This window comes from Anabas testudineus, chromosome 10 (genome assembly GCF_900324465.2).
Source record: "Anabas testudineus chromosome 10, fAnaTes1.2, whole genome shotgun sequence".
Lineage (NCBI taxonomy): Eukaryota > Metazoa > Chordata > Actinopteri > Anabantiformes > Anabantidae > Anabas > Anabas testudineus.
In genome coordinates, this window is record NC_046619.1 from 18,126,872 (window position 1) to 18,146,712 (window position 19,841).

General features: G+C 39.5%; 1 protein-coding gene across 6 annotated transcripts in view; it reads right to left on the minus strand.

Annotated features, from left to right (window-relative positions):
- Positions 1-1,722: 1,722 nt before the first annotated feature.
- fam13b (family with sequence similarity 13 member B) overlaps positions 1,723-19,841 on the minus strand; it is a 59,357-nt gene continuing 41,238 nt past the window's right edge. For 2 of the 6 annotated variants that reach the window (XM_026357460.1, XM_026357461.1), the window contains exons 8-24: positions 17,626-17,670; positions 14,222-14,317; positions 13,562-13,694; positions 12,256-12,353; positions 11,711-11,762; positions 11,436-11,565; positions 11,159-11,230; positions 10,500-10,773; positions 10,272-10,413; positions 9,968-10,049; positions 9,196-9,387; positions 8,288-8,499; positions 7,056-7,139; positions 6,870-6,980; positions 6,398-6,771; positions 5,793-5,894; positions 1,723-5,236 (exon numbers count right to left, since the gene is read on the minus strand). In XM_026357460.1, the coding sequence (XP_026213245.1) occupies positions 5,113-5,236; positions 5,793-5,894; positions 6,398-6,771; positions 6,870-6,980; positions 7,056-7,139; positions 8,288-8,499; positions 9,196-9,387; positions 9,968-10,049; positions 10,272-10,413; positions 10,500-10,773; positions 11,159-11,230; positions 11,436-11,565; positions 11,711-11,762; positions 12,256-12,353; positions 13,562-13,694; positions 14,222-14,317; positions 17,626-17,670 (2,323 nt within the window). In that variant the 3' untranslated portion in view covers positions 1,723-5,112. The remainder of the gene's footprint in view (positions 5,237-5,792; positions 5,895-6,397; positions 6,772-6,869; positions 6,981-7,055; positions 7,140-8,287; positions 8,500-9,195; positions 9,388-9,967; positions 10,050-10,271; positions 10,414-10,499; positions 10,774-11,158; positions 11,231-11,435; positions 11,566-11,710; positions 11,763-12,255; positions 12,354-13,561; positions 13,695-14,221; positions 14,318-17,625; positions 17,671-19,841) is intronic. The other 4 variants (XM_026357462.1, XM_026357463.1, XM_026357464.1 and 1 more) reach the window with 4 other exon arrangements.

Here is a 19,841-nt window from a genome sequence, read left to right on the forward strand (position 1 = left end):
TCCAAATAAACCCACGAAGGAAGGACCCGAATCCTGATCCAGATCCTGATCCTGATCCTGATCCTGATCCTGATCCAGATCCTGATCCTGATCTATTTCAAGTGTAAACAGGAGCAAGTCAATCCGGTGGAAGAAGTGTTGATTTCAGCCACAGGTGAGTTTCTCTCTGTCTTTAATTGACTGAAGCAGCTTCTTTCTCCTGTTTTCTCGGTCATTAATTAATTATTTACTTTTTATTTTTTACTTATTGTTATTTTTATTTAATTATTTTTAATTCAATTAATAAAAATGAAAGAAAACGCTGTTTATTCAGTCGTTAACTCGTCCTCGAGGCTTTGTGGTAAAAACGTCATTCAACTTTCTAAACCTGTTACTTTCCAAAAACTCTATTACTATTCAAATACTCTATTACCATTCATATACTCTATTACCATTCATATACTCTATTACTATTCATATACTCTATTACTATTCAAATACTCTATTACTATTCAAAATACTCTATTACTATTCAAATACTCTATTACTATTCATATACTCTATTACTATCCAAATACTCTATTACTATTCAAATACTCCTTTACTTTAAAATACTCTATTACCTCTCAAATACTACTTACTACACTACTTATTTACTCTATTACAAAATAAAACCATGAACTAATAACTTAGTTGTTTAATTAGCTAATTTGAAGTTAATTAATATCGTCAACTTCTTTTTCCATCATCTTAATGCATCAGTTTTATTTTTCTTTTCTTTCTATCAACCTTTTCTTGGGATTTTCTTTAGATAATAATTATTAATTATTTAGAACTTCAGATAATAATTTGTCTTTTCGGCAACTGATCAAGTTACAAATATAAAACCAGCTGACAGGTTGTGATGAATGATGACAGTATTGTTACTGTGTATTTTATACACAGTTTATTGTTTTTTTATACACATTTTATTGTTTATACTGTTACTGTGTATTTTATACACAGTAACAGTATAAACAATAAATCTTATAAAGACATATGAAAAGTACTGCAGGTCAGTGAAGACGGACTGTAGTTACTGAGTTTTAAGAGCAGAAAGTAAAATCTAAGAAATTTTATCAGTTCAATAAATTTTGTTTTATCAAATAAATTCAGTGGAAGTTTTAGTATTTTTATACAGATGATGTTTGAAGAACAAAACTCAAAGAACCAACTAGAGCGGTTTACGTCTATATGATGGATTAATGTCCTAACTTTTCAGTTAATAATTGATTATTTATTTATTTAAACAGTAAAACAAAAATGATTAAATAATAATAATTACAAATGAAGTATGTATTTTGCTTTAAACCTAAATGATTTTCAACATACGTGAGTTAAATGTTTTATTTTCACTCATGTCTCTGCTGTACTATCATTTAGGATACAGTCAATTCATAAAATAAGATTTTCATATGTTTTATGGATTAAATGTGGATTAAAAAGCACAAATCACCATTTAAATTGTAGTGCAGTATAAATGGTACAGAAAGACGCTGTTCAAGTAAAGTACAACTACTTAGATTTCAATATAAAATATAAAGTTAATTAACTGTCTGTTAATTACCTCTGGACTAATCATTGCGTCTGTTTATTTAAACCACGTTGTCGCGTTCAGAGTTTTGAACAATGAGAGAACTGGGGAGGAAGGCTTGGACATTTTATTTTCACGTGTAAATGTTTGTTACTGATTGTTTTCTCATCTTTTTTTTTTTTTTTTTTTTTGATTAATGAACAGGGGAAAAAGAAATTCACAAAGTCAGAAAACATGTATAGATACAGATGTTTGTACAATCTATCAATGTGATAAAACAGCATCGTGTCGGTCACCTGGAGGAGGCAGCAGCTCCTGAAGTCCTCAGAATTGATCACAAAACTCAGTGTCGAATATGTGAAGCAGTCGTTTTCCAGCTTTATTCAACAAATCAGTAAGAATGAACTGATGTGTCCTTCAACTCTTAATGGTTTAAAAACTCTCTTTACCAAAACATAGAATGGTAACAAGTTTATTTGTTCTGTTTAGACTGAAAATGTATCTCCGACTTCTGCAGGAGACGCTGTGAGACGTCTTTGAGGGACACTGACTTCTGCAACAAATCCCAGGTGTGTGTGTGTGTGTGTGTGTGAGAGAGAGACCACCGTGCACGTCGGCTGGTAAGTGTGAGATGAAACACACTGTGCACTAACAGAGAGAATACACCAACAGTTTACAACATGTGAGTCGTGTTCATTTTACCACTTGTTGCAGGCACAATATAAAACGGAAAACAAACAGATTTTAGGAAACGTTGGCGTCGAACGAGTCGACTTTTCACCTTTTTTCTTCTTAAATATTCGAGAGAATAACATGAATTGTTTCCACTTTTTAAATGATGATTAAAAACTGGAATGTTTTCAGATGCAACACATCTGTTTATTGGCTTTTTGACTATTTTTAGCTTCTTGTTAAATTAATATTTTGGTGCCAACTTGAACTTTATGCTGACAACAGTGGTAAAAATGTGTAAAACAAATAATATTGAACCTCAATCACAACCGGATCCTGTAAAACCTCCACACAAACTTGAGTTATTGCTGCTTCGTCATGGCACAAATAATAGAAACGATACATCATATTTTTCCATACTATTATGTTCTCGTTTGCCATGCAACGTCACTACAGTACTGCCTCTATTTTAGCTTATATTACACATAGCGACAAAATAAATCAGAACACGGAGCAGGATCATGTTTGATTAGCCGCACACGGATTAACATCTACAGCTGGTTTTGAAGTTAGTGAGTAGATACAAAATGATTATTGTCATCGTCACACAAAATGATGGTTATAATAGCAATATTTATAATAGTAATAAAACACATCATCAGGTCGTCACGTGTACAACGAACCAAAGGGGTCAAAAGCCATGTTTGAAATAATTTAAACATTTTTGAAGTTTGTTCCTTTTGGTATTTTCTTTATGTACAGTATCAGTATATATTTATATTTGTATAGAAGTAGTGCTTCATTTTAGAAATACAAATAAAAAAAAACACAAAGGGCTGCATTCTGTGAATGCTGTGCAAATAACATCTTTTTCTTTTTTTAAACATCTTTTGTTTTTTTATTCCTTTAACATATTTTTTTCGCCCTCCTTTTTCGCCACAGCCTCCATCGTATCCTTCAAAGTTCAGCTCTTAGTCTTGTTCTAAACTTGGATTATAATCCGTCACTGCTGCATTCGGCTTCGATAGTGACAGTGATTTTCAACACAGTATAAAAATACGTTTACTTTTATTTACCTTCAGTGGCTTCAACATCCCACAGTTAATCAGCTGCTAAACAACCAGTTCACTAACTTATTTAAATTCAGGACTGCTCGCTGTCCCTCATCTAGATTCAAGTCTGACCTCAAACTGGACTTTCCTCTGCTCACCTCCTCTCAGTTTACCTGCCAGCAGGACATTAAACTTCACTGGAACTTCCAGTTTGACTCAAGAGAAGAACGCCGGTGGTGTTTTTTGCGTTTCTGTCGTCACTGTAAAACCATTTCCCTCTCACCTACTAATCGCTCCTTCAGCACAGACTCTGGTGAGCAGGACCTGAACAGGTGGGGCTGTTTCTGTTTCTGTTTTTTACATCAGTGCTGGCAGAGTTGGCACCTCATCGATACAAACCAGCCTTTAAAGCTACAGTGAATTTCAACAGATGAATCAGTTCTGGATCTTCCTGCATCCCCTCCTCAGGAAACTGTCAAACTGAGCCGACAGCCGAACTCTAACCAACACACTTCTGGTTTTAGAGAAGCAGCAACACGGACAACAACCCTGGCTCCTTTCAGAGTTCATCACCTCTAATCCCTCGAAAGCTGCGACGTCTCCGAGCAGCAAAACAAACGTGTGAACTGAAAACTGAAAAACAAGAACAGTCACAACTAGTGCCGTCAAACATGACCGTTTCCCACGAGTCTCTTCGTTCAGATGCTGCCGAAGTATCACGAGCATGACTTAAAACTCAGACGTGTGCGCTTAGGACAACTGAAAAGCACAAAGATCATAAGAAGCTAAGTTTAGACATTAATACAAAGAAGAAAAATCTAAAGATGCTGAAAAAGAAAATAAGAATCAGTCTTTACAACAGCTCCGAGGTCACACTGGAAGTTAATACAGTTACTGTTTTTTACCACTGAATTATTTTTCAACAGCAGTGTCGATTTTTTTTCTTTTAAATTTAAAACATGAACACACACACATTTGTTTTTGAACTTTGTGAATAAACTTTAAAATCGGTCAGAGGGTGAATCATCCGGATGTCGACTGAAGCTGTATCAAAAGAATAATGTGATCGCCTCGCTGCAAGGAAGCTTTCAGGAGTCGTCTCCCTGGAACGAGGCGAAGACGGACGACGGCGTCCCAAACAAACAGTGTCTTGAGCGAAGAGCGTTTAAAAGGCCAGTCCTCGAGCTGTCCGATAAGATTCCTCAGTCGGAGGGAAACGAACACAAAGAACAGAAAAGTTTTTTAAATGAAATAAGTCTAAACTTTTTTTTTTTTTAAATGTTTAAGTGCAAAGTTGAGTCGAGTTGGTGAGAAAACGATGATGATAAAACACAGTGATGGTTCCTTGTTCTCCGTGTTTTCAGACGATATGATGACGCCGCGGGATCAGTTGTGGCTGATTTTCACGTTTAACTTCTGATGCTGCTGCATTCATGTCATGGAAAAAAAACTGGAAATGTGAGTTTACAGTGAATTAAACTTAGCATCAAAATGCTAAAAAAGAGAAACGTGTTCAGTGCTCGGTTTGCTAAATCTAAAATCATTTAGCAAATGTCTTTTCTGCCACGAGGTCGATTAATAAATAGATTAAAAAAACACTTGATTTTTAAATTTACTGTCGACTTTTTGACTGGTCGGTGAGAAATCCTCACGTTGAGTTTCTGTCTCTGATCTGGTTTTGTCCATGACATGACTGCAGCGCACCAAGTGGTCTGACAGTGACGTGGTTGCTGTTGTTGGCTCCGTTAAACCTCTCCTAGGTGTGATGATGTCTGACGATGATGATGATGGGCGTCCTGGGCGAGTCCTGGCAGCAGTGATGTGTTTGAGGAGGGTCTAGATGGACTTGGAGGAATCCTGTTTACTGATGAGAACTTCCAGGAGGCGGAGTTTGGCCTTGATCCTCTTGTACTCTCTGTACTCCTCCAGCATCGGCACTCGATCCTCCTTCTGGACATTTCTACAGCAGAGGAGAGAGAGAGGAGATTATTATAAAGTCCTGCTGAAGGTTCCCGACTGTGAACAGTGTGTGACGTTAGCATGAATCTACAAGTCAACAGGAGACGAACAGAGCAGTGGGAACGAGGACTGGGTGGAGCTCGGCCTCATACTTTTTTAATGTAAAGGTTTTTTATTTATATTAATATAGGATTTAGTTTAACATTTTAAAACAGTTATTCTAATGATAAACACATTGTCAATGCTCTGATCCTGATTTCAGCATCTGCTCTAACACCCGCTCTCGTCAGTCCAGTGTTTCTCTGACTGTTCTGTTGAAAAGCAAACGCACCATGTAACTAATCAATCATCTGCCAAGCTGAACGAGCCACTTGTCATTATTAATGTGGTTACGAGATGTCAGTTTACACAAGTGCCTTTCAATTACTCTTTACATGTGATGTAGCAGCACGGCTCAGTGTTTATTTTTGTCGTACAGCGCGGTTCATCAAGGTGTTTTAAATAATCTTTTACTTATATTTAGAGGATTTCAGATGACGTGCATAAAGACCACCTACCTTCCATTATGCTGATAGAAATTCTCTTCAAACTCTCTGATGGATTTCCTCAGTTTCTTCTTCTCTGCTCTGGCTTTCCACAGCTGTTCCAGCAGCTCTGGCCTGGAGGATGATGGGAGACATGAGGACACGGCTACAAACACACAATGCAGTTCTAATACTACACATAACTTCAGTGACGAGGTCGGAACATCGTGTCCTGGGACTCTAAACTCTAAACCAGATGTTTTTAATCAACAGGAACCATCTGCATCTTGACCCATAAATGAAGGATTGAGTCCAGACAGAAAAGGAGGACAGGAAGTGAACTGTGTCGCTGTGGAGGGATCATGTCCAGGTAAGATGAATACACCTGAGCTGATAAAGAGGATTAAAGACGTGTGTTGAGCTACGAGCTCAGTGACGTGTTAAACCTGTTTCTCTCCTGTAAGAGACTCGGAGCTTCCTTCACTTACACCGACACAAATTAATACAACGTAAAGTACATAATAATAATAATAATAATAATAATAATAATAATAATAATAATAATAATAATAATAAAAATTGAGGAAGCTAAATGTAAACTTAGGCGACTGCTTGTGCTGATTAAATCTTTGTCTTACATGGACGAGGCGTTGGAGCTGGAGAGTCGCAGGTCCAACGCCAGCCGGCCCGACCCCTCCTCCAGCTTGGCTCTCATTGAACAGTCGCTCTGCGTCTCGGGTTGGTTCTGGCTCCTCGCCGGTTTCTCAGTCTGGGTCACAAGGTCGACAGCCATGATGACCTCAGAGCTCTGCATCTCCCCACCGCTGCTCTCTGCCTCCTCCTCCTCCTCCTCTTCTTCTTCCTCCTCCCTCTCCTCCTCTTTGTCTTCCTCTTCTCCTCCACCCTTTTGCTCGTCTTCCTCTTCTTCTCTGATCTCCTCCCAGAAATGAGCAGTTTCACCCTCAATGATTGGCTGCAGGGTTTGAATCCTCCTCTTACTGGAGGGGGACATCTGGGTGAGAGAGAGGGAATGTATAATTAATAAGAGCATAGGAGATGATTGGTGTCATTTAAGTACTAAATATAACTGTAGTGTTTATTTGTACATACAGTGATGGGGGTGATGCTGACTCTGGTGAGCATCTGTTTGACCAATCTGTAGCGGTCGTAGAGAGGCTTCACCACCAGACGCTCCTCTCTGGTCACCTGAGAAAAGGTGGACTGGTAAGAAAACGTCGGAATGAGTGCTGAGATGAAGTGAAATCTTCTCATGATGAAATCTGTTTATTAACTCACAGGTCGACCGTGCAAGTCTTCATAGTGCAGCAGGTTTTTCTGTAACACGGTCTTCTCACAGGACAACTGCTCCTTGGTCATTTTCTACAGAAACAGAAAAGACACAGGTAATTGTGAGATTAATAATAAACTAAATACAATGAGTGTCACATGTGTTTAACTATAATGCTAAATAACATTAGAGCACTGTATGAGATCATCTGATACAGAATTAATACTTTATTTTTCTGTAATTTCTTCCAGGTGCAGAAATTCTCTTTCAGTCACATCTTTCTGATGTTGAAAGCTGAACTCTGTTGGTAATTTATTAGGTACAGAGCTACAACAATCTAATTCAGTCCTGACACAAAATCTCCCTTCAGGAGACCTGATTCGACAGTGTGGGTAATTTAGTAAAATGTAGTGTGTTCTGGTGTTGAACTCTGATGAATTATACAACAAGCTGTTTATATAGTTTAACTTCATGCAGTTGACAAAAAGATAGAAACAGCTGCTATTGTAAGTAATTTAGAAAACTATTTTATAAGTTAGTGTTAGTTCTAATGTGTACACTGCCCGTCCAAAAAAAGGTCAGCACCTGGATTTGGTCGTGGAAAAGATGTAAATCTGTTTCAGAAGGGTCAAATTATTGGCATGAATCATTGATTAGACTATTAAAACTGGGTTAAGAACTGTTCAATGGAAGAAGGTCATGTGGTCTGATGAGTCCAGATTTACCCTGTTTCAGAGTGATGGGAGCATCAGGGTAAGAAGAGAGAAGGGTGAAGTGATGCACCCATCATGCCTAGTGTTTACTGTACAAGCTTGTGGGGGCAGTGCTATGAAATGTGATTGCTGCAGGTTAAGGTTCAGCAACGTTATGTGTCCAAAGAATGAGGTCAGCTGAATGACCGTGCTATTCCATAAATGGATCGCAAGATCGAAAAATGAATGCAACTCTGGATAGAAATAAATGTTGTGACATTTGAAACCGTGAATGCGTGCAGTAATCAAAGCTAAAGATGAACCAACAAAGTGACTTTTTTTTTGGATGGGCAGTGTAATTGTAATTGTATTAAGATTTAGATAAATAAATATTGGTTTGTACAAACTATCGGCTCTAAATCTTTGCTGGTTTTGTTTCACGTTGTTTAAAACACAACTTGATGCAGGATGTTTGATGAAATCTTGTACAGTCATTGCTCCATTGACCTTCTCCTGAGCAGAGGTCTGCTCCTGCCACTACTACTAACCTTGATGTCGTCAGGCCAGCCATCCTCCTGCCTCTTCCCTTTGACCCTGCGCTCAATCAGCTCCAGTGTTTCCTCCCTGGTGGGACGTGGACCCTTGACCTCAGCTGCTGTATCGTAAGAATGATCCAGCGTGGAGCCAAAGCTCTTGGGCAAGGTGTTGCTCCGAGAACGAGTCTGAGGGCCGAGCTCGGTCTCTGCACGGTGTTTGGCATCTAGAGAAGGAGAGGGAAATGGTGGAGAGCGTGAAGTACAGTATGATGAACAGGGGTTGTAGAGGGAACAGGGGAACAAATCTTTAAGTAGCACGTGAAACTTCTCTGGATGATCAGACATGCAGGAGTTGAACAAACAGCTGCCACATTTAAAGTGAGCCAATCACAATGTAAGGAAAGGGGAGATGATTCTGGGACAACACGCACAACACCAAGTAAAAACCCAAACGCAGCAAACAAACTTTTCCTTCACTTTTTTCTACTTGTCTGTAAAACTCAAATATTGTACAACCTAATGATAGAAGAATTATTATAGTAGCTGCTGCTCGCAACAAACCTTTCCCTATAGTGGTACTGAAACTAAGCAGTAAATAAGTTAACTTTTTTTACAGTGCATATAAGAGGTAATTGATTTCTCTCGACTCAACTCAAGTGTATTTAGAATTTAAATACACTTCTGGAAATGTTGAAGTAAGAGCTTTATCTGTTTCCTGTGTTTAAATAAAAGTTGACAAATGTCTGAATAGAACAGTTTTCTTTCTTTCTGAGGCGCCACTTGTTGAATTTCCCATGCCAACATGCTGTTTCAACAGAAATGCACCTAAACCTAAACAAGCAAGCAAGATGCGGTCACAATGCCGCCCCATTGTGACTGTCAGTGTATTAATGTCTACTTACTGAGGGGTTGGTACTTACTGAGGTGAAACGGTCTAGAGCTCAGGCCTGAGTAGGGGTGGAGTGGGGGGGTGAGTGTGTGATGGGGAGGTGAGCAGATAGAGGAGGAGGAGGAGGAGGCGGGAGGGGAGGAGGGAGCATGGTGGCGCCTGTGTGAATGGAGCAAAGCCTGGTGCCTCAGCGTGCTTCTGGGTAAAAGGTGGTGCTGGCGTCCTGGTTGGCCGATCAGTCAGTCAATCAATCAATCAGTCGTTGGGTGATAGGAGGAGGAGGGAGGAAAGTGGAGAGTGGGTGCTTTATTGTTATTGTTTTTCATATTTGATTTGAAACAGAGAAACGTATCGGCCACTGTGTTCTCCGAAAAGGAGCGCTGCCTTCTCACAGAGAGGAGGGCGAGTGTCATGGGGTTTGTTCAGTATGATGAAACGATGGAGGAAGTGACAAGTAGAAAATGATTTATTATGATTTATACCTGTGTTATGATTCACTCACACATACACTAAAGCGTCTCCACACAATATCCTGATATTTAATGATGACAATAGTTTCACCGTACTGAACTCACCCCACGTGTAATGAATCTGGATTCACAAGGACGCACCAGCACATTAGAGGGTGTGAGCCACATCAACCCTTGGCATGTGCGTGTTTGTTTACTTGTGTTAAACATGCAGTGTTGTTAAAAAGGTCAAAAGGTTAAGAGTGAGGAGGGTCAAGCTGTTCAGCGCCAGAACGGGATGGCACACAGACACACAAATGCACACATTCACAGGAAAGAGGTGACTGGTTATACCTTTAATCTGCCGGCGGATCTTGGTGAGGTCAGTCATCCATTTGAGGACTTTAGGGTTAGCTGCCTTGTCTCCATGAGAGGGCTGCAAAGAAGACGAGGAGGAGGGGGGGACAACGAGGACAAAAGACAGAAGAAGAGAACGATCAGAACAATACAGGAGGATATTGGCCTAAACTAAATATTACATTATTAGAATTTGTCATGACACCTGTATAATTTCTAGTAACTTTGTTTATGTTTGGGTCTTTAGACCTTCGGGTCTACGGACTCATGTAAGTGATCATCATGTGTTTTGTTGCCTCACCTTGTAGTTCATCTCCTTCTCAAACTGCTCTTCAAACTGTTTGATTTTCTTCTTCAGGTGCTGAAGCTTCTTGGTGAGTTGATGAGTGACTGAATCTCCTCCTCTCATCGCCTCTTTGGAGCCAAACGATGCTCGCCGCGGCCTGTGAGCGATACACCACAAACCAGACGTTTATACTCTGAAACAAATATAGGACAGATAAGACCCTTCTTCTCCTCATCATTGTACCTCTGTGTTTTGGTGGGTGAGGTCGCGTCTGGGTCCTGCTGGAGGAACCTTTGGGCGCTGTGCGCTCCAAAGTCGAGAAAGCGCCTAGCCAGAAGGTGAGGCTGGGAGCGAAAAGAAGATGGGGAGGCATCTTGTCCTGCCTCCCCTTCATCCTCCTCGTCATCCTCCTCCAGGGGCAGCAGGGGGAGAGGAACCATGCGACTGGCAAGAGGGGAAAGTTGAGCCTCTCCGTTCTCATTATCATCCTGCCAGGATTTGTAAGCAGGGACAGGGTCTGGAGAGAGGAGGGAACAAATAAAGAGAGGATGGAATGAAAACTATATTAAAGATTTTAGGAAAGGGGGAGAGAAAAGAGTAATTAAATCCTTGGGTAAGAAGAATACTACATGGGGGGGTTAAGTATCATACATATCAGTAAGACACAAACAAGCTGCCAAGTCATTATTTTTCTCCTTTGGGACCCTACAGACTCCCTGCTAGATGCTAATGAGCTGAATTGAAGGGAAAAGAAAACAGAGGAAGAATTGAAAATATAACAAGACAGAGGTGAGGAGCAGAGACGCAAAGTTTACCAAACAAGCAACGAGAGAGAAGGGACGAAGTGAACATTATGGGTAGCATGGTGGATGTGTGGGCACATACAGTATGAAAGTACTTACCTTGGCCTTCTTTTTGCAGATGCATACATGAGAAGTCTATGGAAGGGAGATGGAGATGGGAGGGGGGTGACGCTGTTTGGATGGAAGGAGGAGGAAGAAGAGGGAACAGGGTCAGGGAGAGAGACAGCAGAGAAGAGCAGCAACATTTATTGACTGTTTAAAAACAAATAAATGAGGATGAACGTAAAGTGTGGATATGAGGTGTGTCTCTTTAAATTTCAGTTCTCTTCATCCAAAACTAATACATTTTATTTAACAGAGATATGCAGATTCGTACCTTCCCATTGGTTGTCAGGAAAAAGCTGGAGGTGGGGGTTGTGGCCAGAGGTTGGTTGGCATGGGGACAGGTGGTTCCTGTTGGTCTCGCTGGTGTTGGCGTTCTGATCACAGCGGCATGGACCCGAGTCCTGGTGAAAAGAAAGTAAAGAAATAACAACTGGTAAACAAATGCTGTTGAATAAATGTCAAGTAATATTGTTTAATTTTTAAAAAAATATTTTACATTTTTTGCAGATCTCAAAAAACTAAAACAAATCACATATTTATACTTACACATCTTATGATTTTAATCTGCTCCGTGGTGTCACAGGGTTGATTTTCCTGCCTAAAATCAAAAATAAGACACATAAAACATAATAATAAACATAAACAATAATTATGACTAAAAAGGATGAACAAGTCTGAACCGGCATTTAAACACCGCCTGCCTGAGTCATTTTCACAATTAAAAACTGCACGGCAAATCAACCGCAGTAACTGTGCGTGTTTATAATCAGCAGGAAACGTGATGCAGTATGACGGACGAGGTGTTAAACTACACACAGAACATGTGGAAATGAGCTTTAGTGGAGACAGGATGTTGACGTGATCAGTGCATGACAACATCACTGACATCACCTCTCCATTCATCATGCAACATAAAACACATACTGGTTAAGTCCAAAGTCTATCTTGATCTGTTAAACTCTTATTTAGTGATTTTAGTGTGAACTACTAGAATAAAAAGCACACTAGAATATGTGCTTGTTGTTTATTGATGTTAAGTAAACGTAAACTCAGTGATGGTCTGAAAAAAAACTAGAAATGTGTCTGCTCACATGGCAGTGTTGATGTTGTTCTCAGCATCTCTGATGGCCTCCGCATCCAGGTCCATTCCTAAGCTTTCCTGCAGGGTGGCGCCAGAGTCCAAGGAATCCTGGGAGACAGAGACAATAAGAATTTAGGGTTTGTTTATTAAAGATAATCAGAATTCAAACAAAACAAGTTGAGCAGAGCAAGAGACATGAAAGGTTAAGAATATAAACTGGATGCAAACAGAAACAGGTGCATCCCTGTTCCTAGAGACTATGTGTCACTTCCTTACTACTGAGGAACAGAGGGTTGGTGTGTGTGTTACAGCTAAGAAGAAATCTGTGACAAATAAACATTTAAATGTGCCCTCGACACATTACTGCTCAGGAAAATTCCATTCATCAGGAAACAAAGAGGTAATGTCTAAGTAAAAATATACTGTGTTTCACAAGTGACTCTTATCTCTCTTCCCCTTTGTGTTACAAACTTCCCACCTAAAGAAATCCCAAAGTCAGAGTGATGGGTTTTTACCGTTACCATCACTAACCTGTAATTCAGAGTTCAGACTAATCTTTACAGTAGTACTACTAATTTAAGGCTCGAAAAGTGTTTTTTTTTTCTGCTCAGTGAATTGAATTTCACATTGTTGTCACAACAAATAAAGTTATTAGTCAGTGTGCAGTGACATGTGATAGCAGCCCTGTGTACTGTACATATAACACGGCACACTGGTGTTGTCATGGTTATGTAAAGAAAGTGAACGGTGTGCGTGCGTTCAGTGCCCAGGTGCTCCTGTCATTCTCGATCTATTTTAAGATTTGGACCAAGATTACTGCTTAAATAAGTTCAAGGGACATAGTGACAGAGGCGGTTTTGATTTCCAGTGCATAAAACCTACTAAGAATAAATGTGATGCTTACTTAAAAACACAGGAGAGGAGCTTAGCTTGTGTCCTTCCATGATCTCTACTCTTAATTTAACCAATTAGCAGAGATTTCTTTAAACAAATATATTTGTCATTTGGTGTCACAGAAGTGATATAAATTCTGAATTCTGATATGATTAATCTGTCAATTTGACAAAATTATAATGAAATGACACCACATGAAATAATTAAAAAAAACATCAATTCTTTACTAAAAGATCTATTGTAGCAGTTGGAGCAGAACAAAGAGGGACTGTGGTGATATTTTCAAACATTCAGTCGTGCAGTGAAGTGTCACACTGAGACAGGCAGAAGGGCAGTGATGGGAAATATGCTGAGAGCCCACATAACTAGTTTCTGTGATGTGTGTGTGTTTTGAGGAAACTCTCGACTAAACACCCGCTGACCTGTGTGTCTGTCTGACTTTCGGCTTGGGTGAGTGGGATTTCCCCTTTGGTGTCGCAGGGACTGTCCTCAGGATCAGTCTGCTGCTCCTCATCTCCATGGTAACTCTGGTCTGCAGGCTCACTGGGACTCACTCTGGAAAAAAAACATTTAAAATGTTGATGAAATACTGATATTTTAAAACCAAATGAATACTCTAGCACAGAAACACCACTGCACTTATGTGGTTGCTATGCAGATTAGCATTCAGCTGCCTATTCTGAACCTTCATGGAGTAAAACGTCTCCTTGATGTTAGAGACATACAAACTCCTTGACATCCTGTTTGTTCTTGGAGGTGACCGACCGCTGAACAGCTGCTCTCCTCATATATAGTTCACTTGTTAAAGTAACTGCTGTCAACATGGTTTACTGGTAACTTGAACTACAGTATCTGAATGGCTTTGTGTCTTTTTACACAATGTTCACTATGACAAATATGTTTCTTTGTAGTTATCCGATACCGCTTCAAATCTCAGCAGGTGCAACTATAAAGTTTGCTGAAGGTGTGTAAGAAATTCACTGTACACAGTATGTTTGCTTATACTTGATTTAAAATGTTTGCTTTTTTAATATGTGTCTCTCTGCATTGTACTGTATGTTTCTGTGTGTATGTTCACTCACCCCTGGCTGTCATAGCTGCTGAGATCTTGGTCGATGGAGGTTTTCAGCTCAAAGAAGTGATGCTCCACTGCAGCTCTAATGGTTCTCTGAATTATCCTGGGGAGGACACACAACATTAGGTCAACATAATTAATTTTACCAGGATTTCTATGTGTATTTACACATACTGTTTGACTAAAAAGCATATTTATTATGTTTTTGGTGTTGTGCCATGTTCTAGCTTATTTATCTTATCTTGGTGACCTTAGTGGACATCAACAGCTGATTTGATAGTGTTTTCTGTCCCCTTCCAAAGGACAGTAAATGAAAATCACCTTTAAAGCTAGGTCTTTAAAGCACAGTCCACATCTACTGTTGCAGACTATGGTTAGAGCTGTGTTAAATATTGAGTTTCCTCCACTGAAATGAGTTCAGCTCAGCTGTGTTAAGGGTAAAATGTTTACTCAGTTTACCAGTGACTTTGTCTACAATGGACCAAAGCCGCAATTACTTAAATACACTGGAGGAGATCCTGTGACTATGTGTTGTCTGTTTATTCAGTGGTGATGTGACTCTATGGTAAGAAAATTCCCAGCCAGCAAAAATATCCACGTAAGTCCAGTTTTGACTGTCTGTGTTCATTCATTGATTCACTTCATTGTGGTTTCAGCATTAAACAAATTTATGTCAGTATTAGTGAAACCACAGTAAATGCAACAGTTTTAGTCTGAAAAATTAAAATACATATGACAAATATTGTCCAACATGAACGCATGCTGTGAAAAAGAGAATTTATTAAAAGTACTACACATTTTTAAACCATAACCTGCACTGTAAACATAAAACCTGTAAACATTAATTACTATAATAATATGCTACACAGCTCCATAAACCACCTTCAACAATCAAATTTACTAATTTTAATGGTGTAACACTAAAAACAGTGTGTAAACTGCTAAATATCGCTACTACCCTCTGTTCTATAAAAGCTCAGTGATATGTAATGCTCTCTATTGTGTTGCGCTGTTAACTTGCCACTACGTGAGATTAATTTATGTTACACTGAATCCATTAAGCTTAATGGATTCGTTTCTGGAAGCACATGTAAGCCTCCACACATAATCCTACCTGTCATCAGCCTTTATTAATGAATAGAGAGGCATCCACTAATACTTTTACACACAAACGACTGCAGCATTAAATAAAAACTGATATGTTTATTCCCACTTTGCCAAATACAAAAATGTATCTGGCTATGACGTATATACACAAGGAGACATTAGTAAATGTTGGTAATGAATCACACATTTTGAGAGCCTAACAAGCACTGAAATGGTTTCTTTTCGATTCAAGTCCTTATTAAGTCATAACCTGGTCCTGTTCTGAAAGGATTAATAATGCTACCGCTGAGGAAGAGAGAGGAGGAGAGGACACTGCAGCCTATAAAAGGTAGCACACACTGACCTCTGCTCCACAGGCTCTGCTAAGATTTTATTTAACTTGCTTGACCGCGTGTGTGTCATCATAATGTATCCCTCCCTCATTTACTCTGGCTTACAGTAGGCTTTTAGCTGTGTCTCTCTGCTCGCTTAGACAAAAATAGAGGTTGAAGACCTACTGGGAAAGTCCCCCAGCTCCCTCCAACTCATTTGTGCTGGTGGGTTTCACATCCTCTCTTCACCTAGTTTAATCTGTATTCATCCCACTTTTTTCTGCATGTTTATATTATATTATATAACGTCTCTGCTCTTGACTCTCCACAGTTAGTAGCCATATTTATACCAGCTAAGGTACATGATTTTACAGATTCACAACTATGTCCATTTACGGCAACAACTCACAGGTGTTGGGCCGAGGTCACATAAATGTGGTTGAGCATATATATCAGCCAAACACACACCTTTGTGCAGATTGAAACACATACCCACTTTTGCCTGCAGCAGCAATTCTCACTGAAAGAGGCTCTACTAATAATAACTATCCATCACACAAACACAGCCACTTCCACACTCTAAACACTGAAAGCAGTAAAATATGAGATACTTGCAGTTTCTCGTTCACATTCACAATAAAGACAATCGTTTGCACCTATGTGTGCTTTTGCTGCTGTTGTCAAAATTTAGTCTGCCTCCCAGCAGAGGAGAGGGCTTTTGAATCCACCACGAGAGCGAGAGGTAAGTGATGACATTCATCACAATCAGAGACACAACCAAACCCCTGCAGCTATTTAACGTACTTCTGGATATTGGCTAACAGTCAATGTTCTCAAATTAGGGCTTTACAATTGATCATTTTCAGATCGCGCTCTCAAATCAGATGCCTGTTCAATCTTATTCCTATATGGCAACAAACCTGCCTTGTTTTTCTTGGAGATCCACTGCATCAAACTAAGTGCTACCTACTTCTCCTTAAGCTGTATCAACAGCTAACAGGACTGTGTTACAGCGATCAGATATGGGAACAACCTCTCAGATTGGCTTGAAAACAGCTGAAGTGATTCTACTACTGATTCTATTGATTCATTTCTGCACAAAATAAATTGTGATTCATATGCACTCCTAATTCAACAATAATGTCAGTGATTCGTTATCCTTGACATGCTGACATGCAAGATTAGCATTCCAGTACTCATCATAATTTTTGTTTTTATTTTACTTTATCTTTTTGTGTTATTCATTAACTTTATTAAATACTGAACAGCTGGGTGTAAATAAAATATATTCTTTATGATTTTTACTTGAAAAATTACAGAAACAAACATTTTTAATTAATTTGAAAATATAGTTGATGCATATGCAACTGGTGCAAATGATGATTGTGCACATGTGTAAAAACTTCACCTGATATAGAACCATTTGCTGCTGTTGTGTTTTCTTTTGTTATTGACACATTAGTGATCACATTTTATGTTGTTGTGTATTATTCCTGAACCCTGAGACACCTTGTATTTGTGACCCTTTTGCATTCAAGTCAGTCATTGTAAATCACATTGTATTTATTCTGATTCCATTTCATGCAGTAGAGAAACACTGGACGTCATAATTATTAAGTTCTTGTTGTAGTCACGCTTTAGTTTAGCATCATAACTGAACACAAAACACAAAGTCAGCTTCCCTCCTTCCTCCTTATCACTTCCTTTTGACCTACAATCTTTCTCTCAACTCGACTCTCTCCAAGCACTCCTGTTATTTCATCAGCCTCTTAAGCAGATGGCCCTTTACTCGAATCATCCTCTTAATAAAATATGCAGGATATCACACAAATTACTCCAATCAGCATATTATTGCTTTGCATACATATTGCAGTGTGCAGTTTCTTTGTGTGTTTGTAGGTTGCTGCAGTGCATGTATGCAAGACTGCAGATAAAGAAGTGTTTGCCTTTGTCAGTGGATATATTGTACTGGTGAGTGTTTGTGTGGACTTACTCAGCAGAGTCAGCAGGCAGGATGGATATAGGGGAGAGGTGGGAGCTATAGAGAGAGGGAAAAGGACAACATTTAGAACATCAGGTACGCCTCGACTCCCTTCACATACTAAATTAAATTACCTTGGAGGGTGTGGGTGTCAGGCAGCAAGAGTCTAAACAGAGAACATGCATACACTACACGTGTGCACACTGTGTGTTAGAGAGACAGGGTACAGATCAAGTGCTGAGTGTGTTTAGAGCAGCAGAGGTGAAAAAGAATGAAGATGTATCTAAGTCGCCATGACGTTTATGTTTGTTGCAGTTATCAAAAAATTCACCACACAGGCGCCACTCAGGGTGGGCAGATAGTTATTTAGGCTACAGAGCTGTGCAGAACCCAGCTGATCAGATACAAGGGCGTGTATCATGTCATTTGTTCTTCTGTTTCTCCATAGGCAGGAAGTGTGTGTGTGTGTGTGTGTGTGTGTGTGTGTGTGTGTGTGTGTGTGTGTGTGTGTGTATCATGAACAAAGGAGGCGACTGTGATGTGATAATGTGTCTGTTGATTAACAAACACACGCAATGACACCAGTACTGCAGATTTATGTAACAACCTCACACACACACACAACACAAGGTCAATCAGTATGTTTTATATATATATATATATATATGTTGTGTGTGTGTGACTACGGGACTCATGTCATTATAAAACAGCAGCTGAGGTTATGCAAGCTTTATGCAAGTGTGTAACGGTCCTCTAACACCACACACACATACACACACAGCAACTTGTGATGCAGCCAGACGCCCTCAGGTGGATCGATGCAGACTGAATTATTAATGATCAATAGGAAACGATAATGCCCTCCACCTTTATTCTTTTTCTCGTACTTCCCTTGTTTCATCCTGCTATTTTTGCGATTTTCTTTTCCATTATTCATTTTTTCGATTTAATTTGTTCTCTCCTGTTATCCTCAAGTTTTCTCTCCATTTGCTCATCACCTTATTGATTATTCTCACTTTGTTAGTTATTCCTTCTATATTCTAAATTTCTGTCCACGTCACCTTTTGCTTTTCTCTGTCCTTCTGTCTCATGTTTACTGCCTCTTCAATCTCCCCTACCTCACTTCTTACAGACTTTGAATCTAACAGCTATGTTGCATTCCCTTTTTGACACTAATTGTTATCGTTCACAAGTTTGATGGAGACAGACAGAAAGCTGTGATAAGGTTTTTATTACCTTCTGACACTAAGTACAGCCAAAATGCATAGTTCTAATGTCTGACCAGTCTGTTTATATCCAAATGTCGATAACAATAGAAATATTTTCATTTTATTTTCCTCTCTTTTCTTTACCTGTTCATCAACATCAGGAACTGTCCTGGTAGGAAAGCAACCTGGTAGGAAAACAACGTTCAGGCCACCCACAGCAGAGCTTTCGAAAGCACAGATAACATCTAACAGCAGAATCCTCTGCAGAGCAGGACCCTTGCAGAATACTCTAGGTGGTTGCATCACTAACAATAGATCCTTGATAGGGCTCTCAAGGACGTTATGTAACCTCCATGGGCCCAAGTGCCAAAGATAACATCAGCCCTTGTACCATTTTGCCCCTGTGGACTTAAACTAAACTAAAAGCCCCTGTGTGGCCTTTAGGGTGTTCCTGCCCCCTCGAGCCTAGCAGCCTTAGCAGCAAAGATAACATTTCTATCGGCGTCAACTGAGCCCTAAAGGACCATACATGACACCCTTTGTAGACTGTGAGGACATTTCTTTCCTGTTGAGGGCACCATCAAAGTGCTTTGAAGAAGTTTTGATTGTGCCTCTAGTTCTCCTTTAGTAATCAATCTGTACAGCTGTCATACTGACAAACATGCTTTACACCACAGAATGGAACAATCTGCCTTTTAAAGCACTTCTGGTTTGGGGAGGTCACATCATTAGGATTTTGAAGTAAAAAAAGATAAAGAGCGGTTTTAGTTTTACAAAAACCTATTAACAGCAGGGGTTCTATAAACAATTACGTATTTATTTCTGTAGTCCAACCTCTGCACAAAGCTGCCCACATGCAATAGTGCCAAAAACATTAGTTAGCAATTAAAGGTTTAACTCTCAAAAGTGCTCAAAGCTGAGATCTTTAAGTCGGATTAGATCAACTCCTGCCCCACAGCCACGACTGCAGAAGTAGCCAAAGACAGAAAGGACATTGATAAAATCTTAGGGAGTCACTCC